The following is a 14,839-nucleotide window of genomic DNA, read 5'->3' on the forward strand; positions in this document are numbered from 1 at the left end:
CTAGATGAGCTCTGACCTCCACAGCTGTATGATAGAATGTGTTTTTGTCAGAAAATATGTGGATGTGCCAGTTTGAACCAGCAGCAGATTGGACATACGTACTTCTGATTGGAAACAGAAGGTTGTGTTGGTTACAAACAGTGATGCATCACTGATGCACATGAGTGGTGATGTCATTACTCAACTTAAAAATTGAACTACATAACGAAGCTGCAGTGATGATGTAGTTTTTTGTAGCCTGACCTCGAGGTTATCATCAGTCTGGTTCTGAGTTTTAGACTTGTTCCCAACTTGCCTTTTTTTTTTTTTTACCTAAAAACTTAAAGAATCAAGACCAGGCTATTTACTGGTGTAGAATAAAACATGAATATTATAACCCATTCAACAAAGCAGAGACCTGAGGAACAGATGTGGATTAATTCCAAGTCTGGAACGTGCTGCACTTCCACCTGTCACTACACTCTGAAGCCCATATGCCACATACATCCCCCTGCTTGTCATTAACTCTCTTTCTTGGCCGAAGCTCCTCATTGTATAACTTTAATTTGCGCTAGGATGTCTTGTCCGTGGTCTTAAGCTCTGAGCGGAGAACCCTTACGATCTCACAGGTCTGCAGCTAAACCTCAACAGAAGGCGCAGTAATTAGTGCACATTAGAGGGCCCAATAATCTCCTGAGCCCAACACCCAATCAGCCGGCCGCTCTGTTACCCACGAGTCGTTGCGTTAAGGGAAGTGTACACAATAAGCTTGAGTTGTGGGGGTTCCCCCGGCCATGTGGAGAGGAGCATTATCCCACAGAGCTAAGCCTGCACTGAGCTGAGGATTGCACTGGTGAGTCAGTGTTGTTGGTTTCCCCCCTCACCTGCTGCTGACAGCAAACCAGCATGGCCGCCTGATTCGACCAGGACCTGAGAGGAAAACGGTGACTGGAAGGTGCCATGGCTCTCCGCAGATCCCCCCCCTCTACCTGTGCAGGTGAGTGCCACAGTAACCTATATAACCCTCTGCTCTCTCCTTTGTGTAGCCTGTCCTGCCTCCATCCACCCCCCCTCCCCACCAAAACAAAGAAGATACACTAGACAGGACCACAGTAGAGTAACCCGCCTATTGTCCCTCCTTCCAAGTGTGTGTGTTTGTGTGTGTGTGTGTGTGTCAGCAGGCCGTGTGGGGCAGCCAGGGTGTACAGTTGCATGCGTAGTTTAATTCGATTATGAATTCAGACCCTCTGCACCGACGTGGTCTTGTTTCCCTCTTGTCTCCTGGAGGAACCGTTTCACCACGTTTCGATGGAATGAATCAGTTTTTTTTTAAGGAGGACTGATTCTCAGACACGTGCTCCCGCTCTGTAAGCCTCAGGCAGGGCGGTAATCCGGGTTAGTTTACATGGCCGACTGCCGCCACGCTTTTCCTGCCAGCGAGGTGAGGAAAGCGTTGCAGCTAAAAATGAAATGATGCTTTTGGTTTTGAAACAGCAGGACGCCGTTAAAGGGATAGTTCACCCAAAATTCAAATTTCACTCATTATCTACTCACCCTCATGTCAACTAAGAGCTGTAAGAATTTTCAGAGTCCTCCGTGCCTTCTCTGAGTTACAGGGTGGTCCGCACAGCAGTATTTGTCCATATAATGGTTGTCAATGGATACCAACTTTCTTCGTCCAAAAAGACACACCAAAAAACATCCAAATACCTCCATACTGCCCGTCTGTAATGTCCCTCTTGTATTGAAGCCCCGACATGAGAAATTGTTCCAAAAAAATGAAATAAGTCTATATTTTAAGCTTGTTTGTAGCGGAAGCTCCCAGTGTCTCAGTTCACTGCTCTTCCTGTGTCAGTGCAAATCTCTCGTGAACAGGGAACAGTTTCTCATGTCGGGCTTCAATACAAGAGGGACATTACAGACGAGCAGTATAGAGGTATTTGGAGGTTTTTTGGTGTGTCTTTTTGGAAGAAGAAAGTTGGTATCCATTGACAACCATTATATGGACAAATACTGCTGCGCAGACCCCCCCCCCCCCCCCCCGTAACTCAGAGAAGGGACGGGGGACTGAAAATTCTCACAGCTCTTAGTCGACATGAGGGTGAGTAGATAATGAGTGAAATTTGAATTTTGGGTGAACTATCCCTTTAAGCTAACATAGTGGTAAAAAACCCTGAGACTGGCTGAGGGGAGGGGAGCTGCTCAGATGATGCCTGCAGCTCAGAGCATGAGTTCAGAGGAAGCAACGCTGCTGCGGCGCGGGAACATTTCAGTGGGCCGCTCCAGGGGGAACATCTGAAACGATGGAGGAGGCAGCAGATATCGACTGCAGCAGAGGAATGACTGGTCGGTGCAGGGATTTACTGAGGAGATACTTGGAGCGTGCATAAAGAGACTATTAAGATAAAGGACCCTTGATTCAATTCAGCTCAGCTTTATTTGTATGGCGCCGAATCATAACAAAGATGTTCTCAAGGCACTTTACAGCGTCAGGTCAAGACACTGTTATATAGATGCAGAGAAAAACCCACCACAATGATCAGCACTTCATAATAGAAGATGTAGAAATACTCCACACTCTACATAATGAGGTGTGCTGTCTGTGTATGCTTCCATATTAAAGAACTACATCTTCTTTTGTGCTGATTCAGAATACACTCAATAGCAAATGTGAAACTACTCCACACACACACTCCTCACTGTGAACTCCACTGTTGCCGTGTTCTACAGTGATCCTATACAGCGGTCCTAGGAGAGCCACACTCTCCCAGGACCTGACTGTAACACAATTAACTGTAACGCAATTAAAGACACAAATGTGTAAAAGTTAGGTATGGATGTGTTATAACGTATACATATATTATATGTGCTCGTCTTCAGTTCTTTTCACTTTAAAAGTCATAAAGCATTAAAGAGGAACTCTGTAAGTCAGATCGCTTTTCTGCTGTTTTACTAACCCTCGTCCTGGTCATGTGCATTTGTTTGCAACAGAGCTGGTGAGAAAGAAACCTATAGAGCGGTAGATAACGTTATATATCATATACGATGTTAAGACGTGTATATTTGTGTAGTTCAATCTGTCATAAACAGAGATTATGGGTTGAGGGGGGCGTTTGTGTCACGGTGCCGCAGAGACCAGAGCTGGGAGACAACCCCACTTCTAAAAAAGCTGAACTATCCCTTTAAGATACAAATCCTGTTCCTCTTTAAATAACAAGTTCATCATCTTCTGTAGCCTATACCCTATGGAGACACTTGTTGTTGTTGCCTGTGCTACTGAACACAGTTCTATATTTTGACTGTGTTGTGTTGTAAACTGCATGTTGTAAAAAAAAATTATGTTTTGGGAATAGGTGATTGTGTTGTCTTCAGTTACAGCATGATGAGCTCTCAAAGCCACCGTAGGCAAACACTATGTCAGATAGTTGTTGGACTGATATATCCTGTGTTAGTCCAGTGGAAATGAAAACTGGGTTAATTGGCATTGTGATGTTTGTGACAGTTGGAGGATGTCAGCATTTACATGTCAGGATCTGATTTGTGTTATGTAAAGATCCTTATGTGTAAAGGTAGAAAAAAAGCAGAGGCTTAAAAGCAGCTGTCAGGACTTGTGTAAGGTCTCCAACCCTTTTTTGTGCTTTCACTTTTTATTCCAACACAAACCCAAGCAGTCATTCTGTCACTGGACCAAACAGGGAACTGTTTGGATCTTAGAGCAGAGTAAAACAGCCTCAATGCTCAGCTTCTCCATGAATACAACAGAGACCAGAGGCTGAAGTTTATTTTTACTCAAGTCAGACCTCTGACAATCAATTTCAAACACTGAGGCGCAGCAGGGCAACAATCATAATTAATTCCAGCACAACAAAGTGCATCTGTAATACTTTCCTGAAAATATGGAGAGTTCTTATAGCTGTAGTACATCAGTGCTTTTGTCTAATCAAAACGATTAAGAACATCAAACCAAGTGAAACAGGGTTAAAATGTGTTCAGCTTCATCAGTACAGTCAGAGCCTGAGCTGAGACAACATGTGATAAAAGCATCAGCATCCAGTCTTTGTGCTGTGCTGCTGCCCATTAGCTGTTCCCTGAAAGATGCCCTTTGTCACCGCCATTAGAAATTAGTGTGAAAATAGGGAGTGTTTATCTTACACAATCATTCTGAGAAACGAGCCAGGGAATGTTCCTAAAGCTCAAAGATGTGAAGGCACAGCAGAGGAAGCTGAGGACACGTTTTCATGCTGATAGAGGGATGGAGAACTGAACACAAACTACTAGATATGAGACTAAGATTGAACTTTTTGGGGCAAGCTCCACCAAACACAACATGCTATCCATCACACACCATATACCTACTGTGGTGGAAACATCATATTGTGGGGATGTTTCTCTTCAGCAGTCGGTCAGCACTGAAGGGAACATGGATGCTGCCAAGAACACCCAAATTCTTGAGGAAAACCTGAATCCCATAGGCAGCTGAAGATGGGCAGGTCCTTCATCTTCCAACATGACAATGATCCTAAACATACTGCCAAAAGAACAATGCAGTGATTTAAGGATACTGTAGGAAGGTGAATGTCCTTTATCAGAGTCCAGTCTTTAATCCAGTGGTTCCCAACTCTTTTCTGGCTCATTATATGCTGCATTTTATTTGAACTCGATTTAAATTTGACAAAGTGAACTTGAACAATTCTTCAAAGAGAAATGGATAAATATTCCCCAATTCAGATGTGCAATGCTAGAAGAGACATGTCCAAAGAGACTGATGGCTATAATTAAAACAATAGGTGACTCTATGAAGTATTACATCAAGGGACTGATGACTTTTCCCTTTAATAAATAATAATTTAATTTACTTTTCAGAACAGTCACCATTTGTTTCATTAGTTTGATGTTGTAAAGGTTAATTTGTAAAATAAAGCTGGAAAAAGTTTGTTTTTGAGTAAGATAATTTTGATTTCAGACTGGATGACAATTAATCTTGCTATTTGACACAGGGCAGGAATTAGACTCCAGCTTGTTTAGGTCTGGATTCTCACATCTCCCTCTCTCTGGTCAGCTGACCTCAGAGCCTGGAGCTCCCTGGTGGCTCAGGTTCAAATCCAACCTGGACCCTTTGTTACATATCACCTCCTCCCCTCTATCTCCCCCTCAAATATTCCTTCTCTCACTGTCTCTATCTCGATGAAGGTGAAAATCTAGCTCAAAATGAGAACCTTCAGTCTGCTTCTATTAGAGAGGATGACAGTTTCTGATTTGAACAAAACGTATTTGAGTAATGATTTTAATACTTCTCTCAGTGGTTTCTGTGATGATCTGTTTTATCTTTACACAAGAGGGATTTTCTCATTCACGTCCCCTCCCACTAGATTCAAACTGGCGACCTTCCAGTTTCAGTCCTGCCTCTCTCACCTCGGGGCTACTGCGCTGCTGTCAAGTGAAACACTAACTGTTGCCATAAAATGTCTTTAGAGGCTGAAAATGCTTGAAGAAACATCATCAGAACAGAGACCCCCCCTCAACCCCACCCACCCCCTCTCTTGACCTGGCTGACAGATTCCATGGTTGTACAATACGTGGTGTACAACTGTGTGTGTGCATGAGAGAGCGGATGCCGGTCTGTATATGGTGCTGAAATGAGAGCACAGCACGTGGCCTAGTGCGTTACTATGGCTACAGCTGTCTGTATCCCTAAAATAATCATGCACACACACATGCACACACACACTAACCTTATTACAAAGAACGGCAATCTGTTGCAGCTCTTGATAGCAGACCGTCAGATTGCTAAAGATGTTTTGTGGCGGCTGCACTGACAGGAAGTGTTCGTGGCTGAGCAACAAGTCACCTGCTGCATCCTCCCCCCCCCCTCCACAGGGGAAACAATCATTTCTAGCATTTCTTTTTTTTCTTCTGCCTTGTGTCTTTTGTTTCCCTTGTGTTTGGAGACCTATTGTTGAGAGTATGTAGGCTTGTCCTTTGTAAAGAGCTTTTGAGGCAGTTTGTGATTGACTGACGCACGCATCAATTTGCACAGTTTGAGACAAAGCCACACTGGGCCACTTTGCATATTTGTGGCGCCCATTGATGTGGAGTGGTAGCTAAAAATGTTTGATTTCCAAAACACAGAAATCACAAGACTGCATCATAACTGTTATTGTAGAGGAGGGTTTATGATGGGGAATCGGTGCATGATAAAAAAGCTCCTTTTCTTCACCTTCTCGTGTGTTTTAACTTAGATGTTGACCCATAACAAGATATGTTTGTGAATTTAAGAACTAAAAATCATTTTGGTGCAGTTTTATTCTTCTCTCTCAATTTCTCTCTAGAGCTGTACTGACAACAGGTTGGTGTCAGCCAATCAGAAGAGAGGAAGCTCTGAGTCTCTTTTCTGATTGATTGACTGCTCTCTGAGTGATCCAATAAAAAAATATTGCAGATTTCAGGTGAAAGACTTCTGGTTGGATGATGGGCCCAGGTGGGCGGGACTTAGGGTTTGACTGGGATAGATCACTTGTGCTTGTGACATCACAATGTTACAGGAAGTACTGACAGCTGGTTTAAGCCTCCGTTTCTGAATAGGCTACAGGCTGTGTGTATTTTTCTGTGGACTGAGGCTTTGGTACTTTCACAGTATTAATATAGAACCTGGAGCTGATTTATGATCACACTACACATGGACGGAACATTATGAGACCTTTAATGACCTTTAATGTAATGTGAGTGATGAATTTGCCAAACTGTAATTTTTCAAGTTAAAAGTGCTGCACTGACATTGCTATTTATGCAAAACTATCAGTATTATAAGCACAATGGATACTTTGTATTATTTGATTCAATTTTATATGCATCACTGTGTTGCTACTTTTGGGTAAAACAATGCATTGTATTTTCACTGTTCATATTTTCTATGTAAAATTGCAGTGTGTAAATTAACTTATAACTACAGCTGTCACATGAATGTAGTAGCTAGCCCCTCAGTAAATGTATTCAGTTGTGTCGTGCCACTGTTTGACTTTACCTGGATAAATAAAAGAAAGCTGCTAAGGACAAGATGTGAAAATACACCTGAATCAATACTAGTGAATCATCCAAGAAGCTGCAAATTCACCCTGCTCCACTTCTGTGTTTGGTCCCTGGTGGAAAATCACAGAGTAAACTGCTTGTAGTTGTGTTTCTGTACCACCCCCAGCTCTAAGAGTTTTAGTGATACATCATCTCTGGTGAACAGATTCTGCAGTGTGTGGTGTGCCTTTTGCAAAAATGTTCAGTGACGATGTTGAAATGTGAATTGAAATAATGTATATCCCACTTAATTTTCCGACATTAATGTCTTTCAGAGTCATGGACCAGTGGTGCGGGCTTCAGTCGAGTGGCCACGGCCCTCAGCGAGTCGTCCTCCATCCACAGCGACACCCTGTTCCAGCTGACAAGGACATCCAGTCAAAAACTGGAGCCCGTGTCCTACATCATCCTGGAAACTGAGCCTTTTATTGAAGAGCCTGTGGATGAGGAATCACACAGTCTGCTGCAGGTGACTACAGCAGGAGAACGTGTGTATGTGTGTGAAAAAAAACAACAGCTAGAAAATGAGACTTTTACACTGTCATAAAAAAAGCGCAACTTATTAAACAAAGTTAATCATGTAATATTTCTTGTCTGTGTGTAATGCGTTTCATCACGTTGCATCAGTGCATGAGTTAGCATAAAGTATTAAAAATCTCATTCAAATCACATCAGAGAATAGGATTTATTCATGTAGCTTTTCAAAATAAAAGCAGTAACTAAACTATTTGGATGAATTGAATTGACCTCAGACTGACTTTGGGTAAAACATGTGAGTTTGAGGTGGATGCTGATTCAGTTGAGGATTAGAGCTGATGTTAGAAGTAGGTTAATAGGAAAGCCTGGGGTTAGCACTGCCTCACATAGGTATACAGGTGTGTGTGTGTGTGTGTGTGTGTGTGTATCTTTGAGTGTGTCTGAGGACGATTTCTGTGGTCCTGCGCACCCACAAAGTCCCCCAAATCTGACAGTAACAAATTACAGCCTGATACAGTTACACCCTCTAAACAAAAAGAACATAAAAATTTAATCTTACTTTATTTTTCACAAGTTGACCTGTGAAATACATTTTTCTCCACAAATGTGTTTGAGAATAAGCCGACCACCTGACAGGTGTCAAGGTGCTGATAGCACAGTGTGATGACTGCACAGCTGCTCCCTGGTGATGCTGCAGGTGAAGGTGTTCCTGCCAAATTCCCATCAACAATGCTGGGAACAGCTCACGGTGGTCAAACTGTGAGCATGTTTTAAGCCTGCAGCCTCACACTGTGCAGCAACTGTGGCTTTGTGCTGTGTCTACACACTGCACAGCGTTGTCTCCTCTGTGTCGCACTGTTTGGTCGCACCAGGTACAACCTTTTTTTTTCAAAATAATGTACATCTGTAGCCCAAGTCAACCCTGACCCTATCAAATATGAACTATTTGTTTGAAATGTTGCTATAGTTTCTGTGTCCTAAGAATGGTTGAGAGCATTTTCATTTTCTTTATCCCTAAGCCACCAAAATATCAAACTTTTTATTTTTCAAAAATAAAACAGATTTTAAAGTTGCTCTCTGCTGTGAGCAGCCTGACACTCACCTGTACAGTAACCACGCTGTGGAATCAGCACCATGTTAGTACACACCCAGGGCCGTTGCTAGGAATTCTGGGCCCCCTGAAAGAATACTAAAGTGGGCCCCTACCCCCTGACTTTTCCACTTTTTTTTCTTAGACTACGTATGTATTATCATTTTTTTTATTTAGCCTACTTTGTTTTGATGCTAATGCAACATTACTATGAGTATTAGTCAGTGTCTTATGCAGAATAGTTCAGTCATACAAAGAACTCAACTCAACAGAGGATTTCTCACTAACACAGATTTAAACACTCTAAACTAAATTTGAGAGACACATAACTATTTGTGTGTAGAGAGAAGAATCCTGTGTCTTTTGCTTCAACTTGTATAAAAACAGAGACACAAGTGTTACACACCTACATGCAGGGAGGTTGCATAGGAGAGAAAGGTGATGACAATTCTATAGGGGCCCACAGCCCAGTAGGGCCCACAAACCCCCCCAGGAGACTGATTTTCTCTTACACAGTCAATCAAAAAAGTGATGATGAAAAGTCAGGGGGTGGGGGCCCACGTCAGTATTTTTTCAGGGGGCCCAGAATTCCTAGCAACGGCCCTGCCTACATGAAGTTGCTTTTGTGTGATTATAGTGTAGCCATTGAGAAAAGGCTGTGGAAGAAGTGGGCTAGTATCTAAGTGAACAAGGCTGCACCTTCTCTCTACACTGTAAAACATATCACAGTGAGAGCACAGGACAAGGACAGTGTGGTGAAGTTCACTATGAGGAAACTTTAAAAAAAGAGTGGACCGTGATGTGAGTGTGACTCATTTAGCACCCCCCACCCCCACACCCACTCGGCAGAAACGTGTTGCCTGTGTAGAGAGTAAACGCAGCCTGTTGAGAGTCAGCAGCATCAAACCTGTGCACACACACCGAACAGCGAACACGCGCGGGCACTTTTTACAGCGTGGACGCGCTCGGTGCCAAAAAGCCCCGGCGGTGCGCAGGCAGCCTCCAGATCACACAGTTGGGTAGATGTGTTATCAGCAGCAGCAGCGTGTGGTGGTGGAGCTGCTGGACGGAGCGGACTGCTGCCTCCTCTCTCTCACTCTCTCCTCCGTCTCCTCACCATGAGAGCCGCTGCACGGGCGCTCGCGCTCCTCTCGGACTGTGGGCTACCTGGAGTGACCTCCAGTGTCCAGTGGGGAGGATGGGGATGGAGGTGGTGATGATGATGATGATGATGATGATGAGGAATGCGGCTGTTTTTTCCCACAAAGACCGCCAACTTTCACCTCTGCTCTTCTTCTTTTTCTACTTCTACTACTTCTTCTCCTTCTTCTCCTCGTCCTGCTTCTCTCCATGTCTCTAAAGCGCAACAGCATGCAGATGTCCCCGGGTGAAGACAAGATCCCAGTAAGTACAGCCCTGTCTGTAGCTGTCCGTGCCTCGTGTTGTCAGACCGGTGACCAATCTGACCCACTGTGTTGTCCATGCTGTTAACACTGAACCTACTGTAAACTGTATTATCAGCTCAATATACAAGACACAACCCACAGCTAAAGATAGCTTGATTATAAGATTATTATGAAACTGGAAATAAAAGTTAAAAAAAAAATCATAATTATTATTATTATTATTATTAGTAGAATTTATATTATTATTAAGTTTTTACCAACTAATTGCCTATACCTGGAGACCTTCTTGGAAGTGGCTTGGCTAACCCAGATGGGAATAAGGAGTAAGTTTCTAATAATACCAGTGTCTGGAAACAGGAGCCCTTAGGGAAAGTTCCAGGAGTTTGGAGGTGAATAAATGAATATCTAAGTGGATATGTAGGCTATCATTATAAAACACCTTCTTTTCCTTTGTTGCAGACTTTTGTATGTTTCTCGGACTGTAGAGAAAATTGTGTTACAGGTTCAAAGAGCTAAAAAAAAAATCTTCCATTTAGAAAAAGTTTCAAATTCTTTACAAGGTTATTGTTATCTTTGGTTCATGACTGTCACAAGTCTGGCTGTTTGTTATGTCTGTTTCTCTTATTAATACATTGATTTGAAGCTGTTTTTTGCTGTTGACTCGGTCCATTTATTTCATTCCGGTTGTTTGGCTGATGGTCCAGTCTCTGGTTTTGTCTCAGCTGCTCCGCCTTCTCTGCTGGATGTGTTGTGTATCTGGATTCTGTCTCCTCATCAACACATGTTTATGGAATAATGTGTATCTCCTTTACATTCAGTCATTTTCCAAAGTCTTTCTCCATAGAGGTCAGATGATTGGGTGTTCCCAAGTGCATCCATCTGACATTTCAACACAAAGAGTTTTGTGTTGTCAGTTTAGGAATACTGTATGTCTGTGCTGTTTTGAATTGGGTGAGTTTCCTCGTCCCTGGTGTATTTTTCCATGTTGGATATGATCTTGTGCCGCCTCGTTTTCTGCTATAGCACCTTGAAGTTAGTTGATGGTTCTGTAAAATACAAGTTTGATGCCATAAAGTAGTTCATAATGTGATTTCCATTTTATTGAACCCCAGAGGTAATACAGTTTCTGATTTGATATTCCAAAATTGTTCTTTCCCCTTCAGATTATACCACATGTTATTGTATTATATTATACTGCGCACACACCTCTTCATATAAATCATAGGCCACAGACACATTAATGAGGATGCCAATATACCAGCGTCTCTGATACTAATTACAGTTATGCCAAATACAGCATTCATTTATAGACTAACAATGAGTAATAATGAATGCCATAGGTTACTATAGTAACAACATCATTTCCGTCATCAGGGACATTATTTTCTCTTTGGAGCATTGTCAAACTTTTTCACATCGTGGACCCTCACTGCAGAACCTTGTCTGAATGTTTGCTGTCAGATAATTCATCTTTAAACCTGTCAGCAAAACACTCATACTCAAAATTAATGATTCCCCTTTTACGTGGGACGCCCAGGGATACCTTGGGGTCCTCTGCACATGCACAAATAACTGAGCTGTGTCTGAAATTACTCCTCATAATGAACACAGAACTAACCCTGTTACTTTGCACTCCACACGGAGGAGTCAGACATTGTTAAAGGGATAGTTAAACATTTTGGCAAATTTGCCTATTGCCATAGTCTTAGGAGTAGGTTTGTTACCTTTAATTGTCGGTGCAAGCTATTTTTAGAACAGCGGAGCAGAGCAGCGAGCTGCTCAGAGCTACGCTACGGAGGCTAATGGGATTTCTTGGTTCCGCTCATCAAACTCTTCAAATACACAATCCAACAACTCCAAAACGAGGAAAATTAATGCCAAACCGTTGATGCACGTTCCCGTCGGGGGCAGTTTTTCAGCAAGCAGTCTCTGCATTTGCCTCGAAAACAACTCTGTCTCGTAACGTTACGTTATTATCTCATAGTGTGGTGAATGTGCAGGTCACAACTTGTCCATCAGAGTGTTTTGGAATTGTTGGATTGTGTATTTGATGAGTTTGATGAGGAAAACCAAGAAATCCCATTAGCCTCCGTAGCGTAGCTCTGAGCAGCTCACGGCTCTGCTCCGCCGTTCTAAAAATAGCTTGCACCGACAATTAAAGGTAACGAACCTACTGCTATGACTATAGGGATTATGGCAATGGGCCAATTTGCCAAAATGTTGAACTATCCCAGGGGCAGATTTCTGATGCAGCCTGTTTACAAATGGTCAAGGTGCTGGATGCTCTGGCCAACAGGTGCACACAAGACGTCAGTGAGACACAGTCTGTACCCAAAGTCATTTCTGTACAAAAAACTCAAGTGAAACAGTGAATATGTGGGCTCTTTAACAAACAGATCATGTTAGATAGTGCCTTCCTGCAGCTTTTATAATGTGTCTGATGTGCAGTGCTGCCCAGCTACAGCTACAAACAAACATTAGTTGGAGCTACAGCAGCCTCCTTAAATCTGACCGTAGAACAGTATTCTCTCCCATAAAAGATCTGATACCTGGCTGCATTCATGATGTAACACACTGCTGCTACTCTTGCATATTCTCCAGCTCCACTATCTGCCAGCACTTTGTTCCTGCAGACACAGAGATTGCAGTTTTCAGTACCACAATTTAAAGACTGTACATTTTCATCCCACTCTCCCCACCTGGAGGTGTAATGGAGGCTGATTTCAGGACCTCAGTGTCAGGAGCAGAAAGGTGGCAGAGACCTGCACAAAGTAGTAAGGGTGCCCGCTCTGACCCGGTGGTAGGCTGCAGGGATATGCAAATGAACACTGGAAAACTGTTTGCACAGACCTGATGTCATTTTATATCAGTTATCTTAGCTGGAGAGTCAGCTGGACAACATCTGTCTGGCTCTTGGGACAGTATGAGGCATTGAAATATATGTAATGTACTGTAAATGCACAGGATTTGACACAAAGCTGCTATGCTATATGAGAGCATTTTCTCATCTAGATGAATGTGATCAAAGTATCAATGTTTTTAATTGTAGTTTGGACCTTTTATAAATAAATAAAAAACCCTCTTGCAGACATGATGAAGTAGAGGCTCATCTGAGTGTTTCTGCTCACTCCATTTCAAGAGATCTGTTTATCCCTACAGACTTATCTACTGTTGTCATCTATAACAGTTGGGAAAGGATATTTGTATGAATGTACTGTTCAAGTATGTAGCTGAAGTGCCAGAAGCATTGTCATCATCATAATCAAACAAAAATCAGACAAATGAATTTCCCTTTTGGGATTAAGAAAGTGTTTCTTCTTATTATTTTTATTCATGCACAATGATACAACAAGCATTACATTTCATAGTACAAAAGGCAAATACTAACTGTGCAGGAGAGGAAAAACAAGCCCAAGGGGCTTATATAAAATCATCCTTATAAAAATCACCAAAACAAATCAACCAATAGGAAGAGAAAAGAGGGAAAGAAGCAGAACAGGGAAAAAACACAACAAGCAACAGAGAGGAAAAGAAGGAAGAAATGAAAAACAAGGCAACAACAAAAGAACAACAACTTTTGATTGATTTCTCGTATTCTTCTTCTTAATCTGGTGCTTGAGGGTTGATGTGATTGGTTGCAGGCTGACATCTCCCTGGTGAAGGTCATAATGCACAGGAGCTACCACCATATTTTAGAGAGCTGATATAAAGCAACCTGCACCCAGAGCCTATAGAGCTCTGCCTCTTGTGTCCTCCATGTTTAGTCTCGCTCTCTACTTTCTCTCAGTCTAAATAAAGAATCAAACTGCCAAAGGTGAGCTGACTGCCCACTCTGCTGCTGGAGGTTCTCACTTCAGTGTTTTTGAGAACCTGCCAAAAGCCACTTATGGTTGCGTGTGCTGACAGTGCAGTAGATGTTTAAGTTCATTCAAACAGTCGTTACATAAGTCCACTGCTGCTTTAAGGTGCTCAGAGTGCAGACGTTAAAACGGTCACTGTGTTATGATCACTGTGAAGAGTGTGATGAAGATGACTGGTTTGCTCTGTCTCACAACAGCCTCACTGGTTACAACTAGCCTATAATCTAATTGCTGCAACTCTGCTGGTTCCCCACAGGTCGTGAGTTCAGCTTCCAGCCCTCAGAGCGGCGGCGAAGGCCTGTGCTTCTCCGATGGCCGACGGAAGGTTGACTACGTCCTGGTCTTCCACCAGCGGCGGCACAGCTCCATACGATCCCCCACCAGCACCTCGGTGCCACAGGACAGATTGTCTGTCGTTTCCAACGGCAACTTCCTGCAGTCCGGGGGCTCGGATGCAGCGGGCGGAAGGGGAGCGGCGGCGGGGGCCGTGCAGGAAGGGGAGGCGGCGAGCGGCGGTGAGGTGTTCATGGAGCTGGGCTTAGCGGGAGGGAGCGAGCCCACGGAGCCGGCTGACCACGAGATGCGTCTGATCAGACAAGAGTTTGAGGCCAACCTGCTGGAGGCCGGCCTGGAGATAGAGAGGGACAAAGAGGTGAGTGTGTGTGTGTGTGTGTGTGTGGTCATGCTACTATCCAGGTTGTCCTCCTGACACCACACACTGTCCATATTTTACTCCTTATGTCTTATTTTTATATGATGACACACATCTTCTAAGTTGGTGGATTTAAAGGCTCTTGCAAGAAACACAGTGACAATTTCACATTAATGTGATCAAGTCAAAATTTTCATACGACAGAAATTACAGTTTGTTACCAGACCGTGTCTCTCATGTGAAGGCTCTTAAAGCACTTTCAGAGAAAAGTGTTCTTCAACATGCTCTCAGCTGCTCTGGAACAGGCCAG

At 43.1% G+C, this 14,839-nt stretch overlaps 1 protein-coding gene across 1 annotated transcript in view; it reads left to right on the top strand.

Moving 5' to 3' along the window:
- Positions 1 to 939: 939 nt before the first annotated feature.
- The window catches only part of ano2b (anoctamin 2b), a gene marked incomplete at both ends in the record, with an annotated part of 90,031 nt that continues 76,131 nt past the window's right edge, over positions 940 to 14,839 (top strand). The window contains 4 exons of the mRNA XM_083999645.1: positions 940 to 976; positions 7,320 to 7,513; positions 9,974 to 10,015; positions 14,134 to 14,529. Coding sequence (XP_083855771.1) covers positions 940 to 976; positions 7,320 to 7,513; positions 9,974 to 10,015; positions 14,134 to 14,529 — 669 coding nt within the window. The remainder of the gene's footprint in view (positions 977 to 7,319; positions 7,514 to 9,973; positions 10,016 to 14,133; positions 14,530 to 14,839) is intronic.

Source organism: Trachurus trachurus (genome assembly GCF_905171665.1).
Source record: "Trachurus trachurus genome assembly, chromosome: 23".
Lineage (NCBI taxonomy): Eukaryota > Metazoa > Chordata > Actinopteri > Carangiformes > Carangidae > Trachurus > Trachurus trachurus.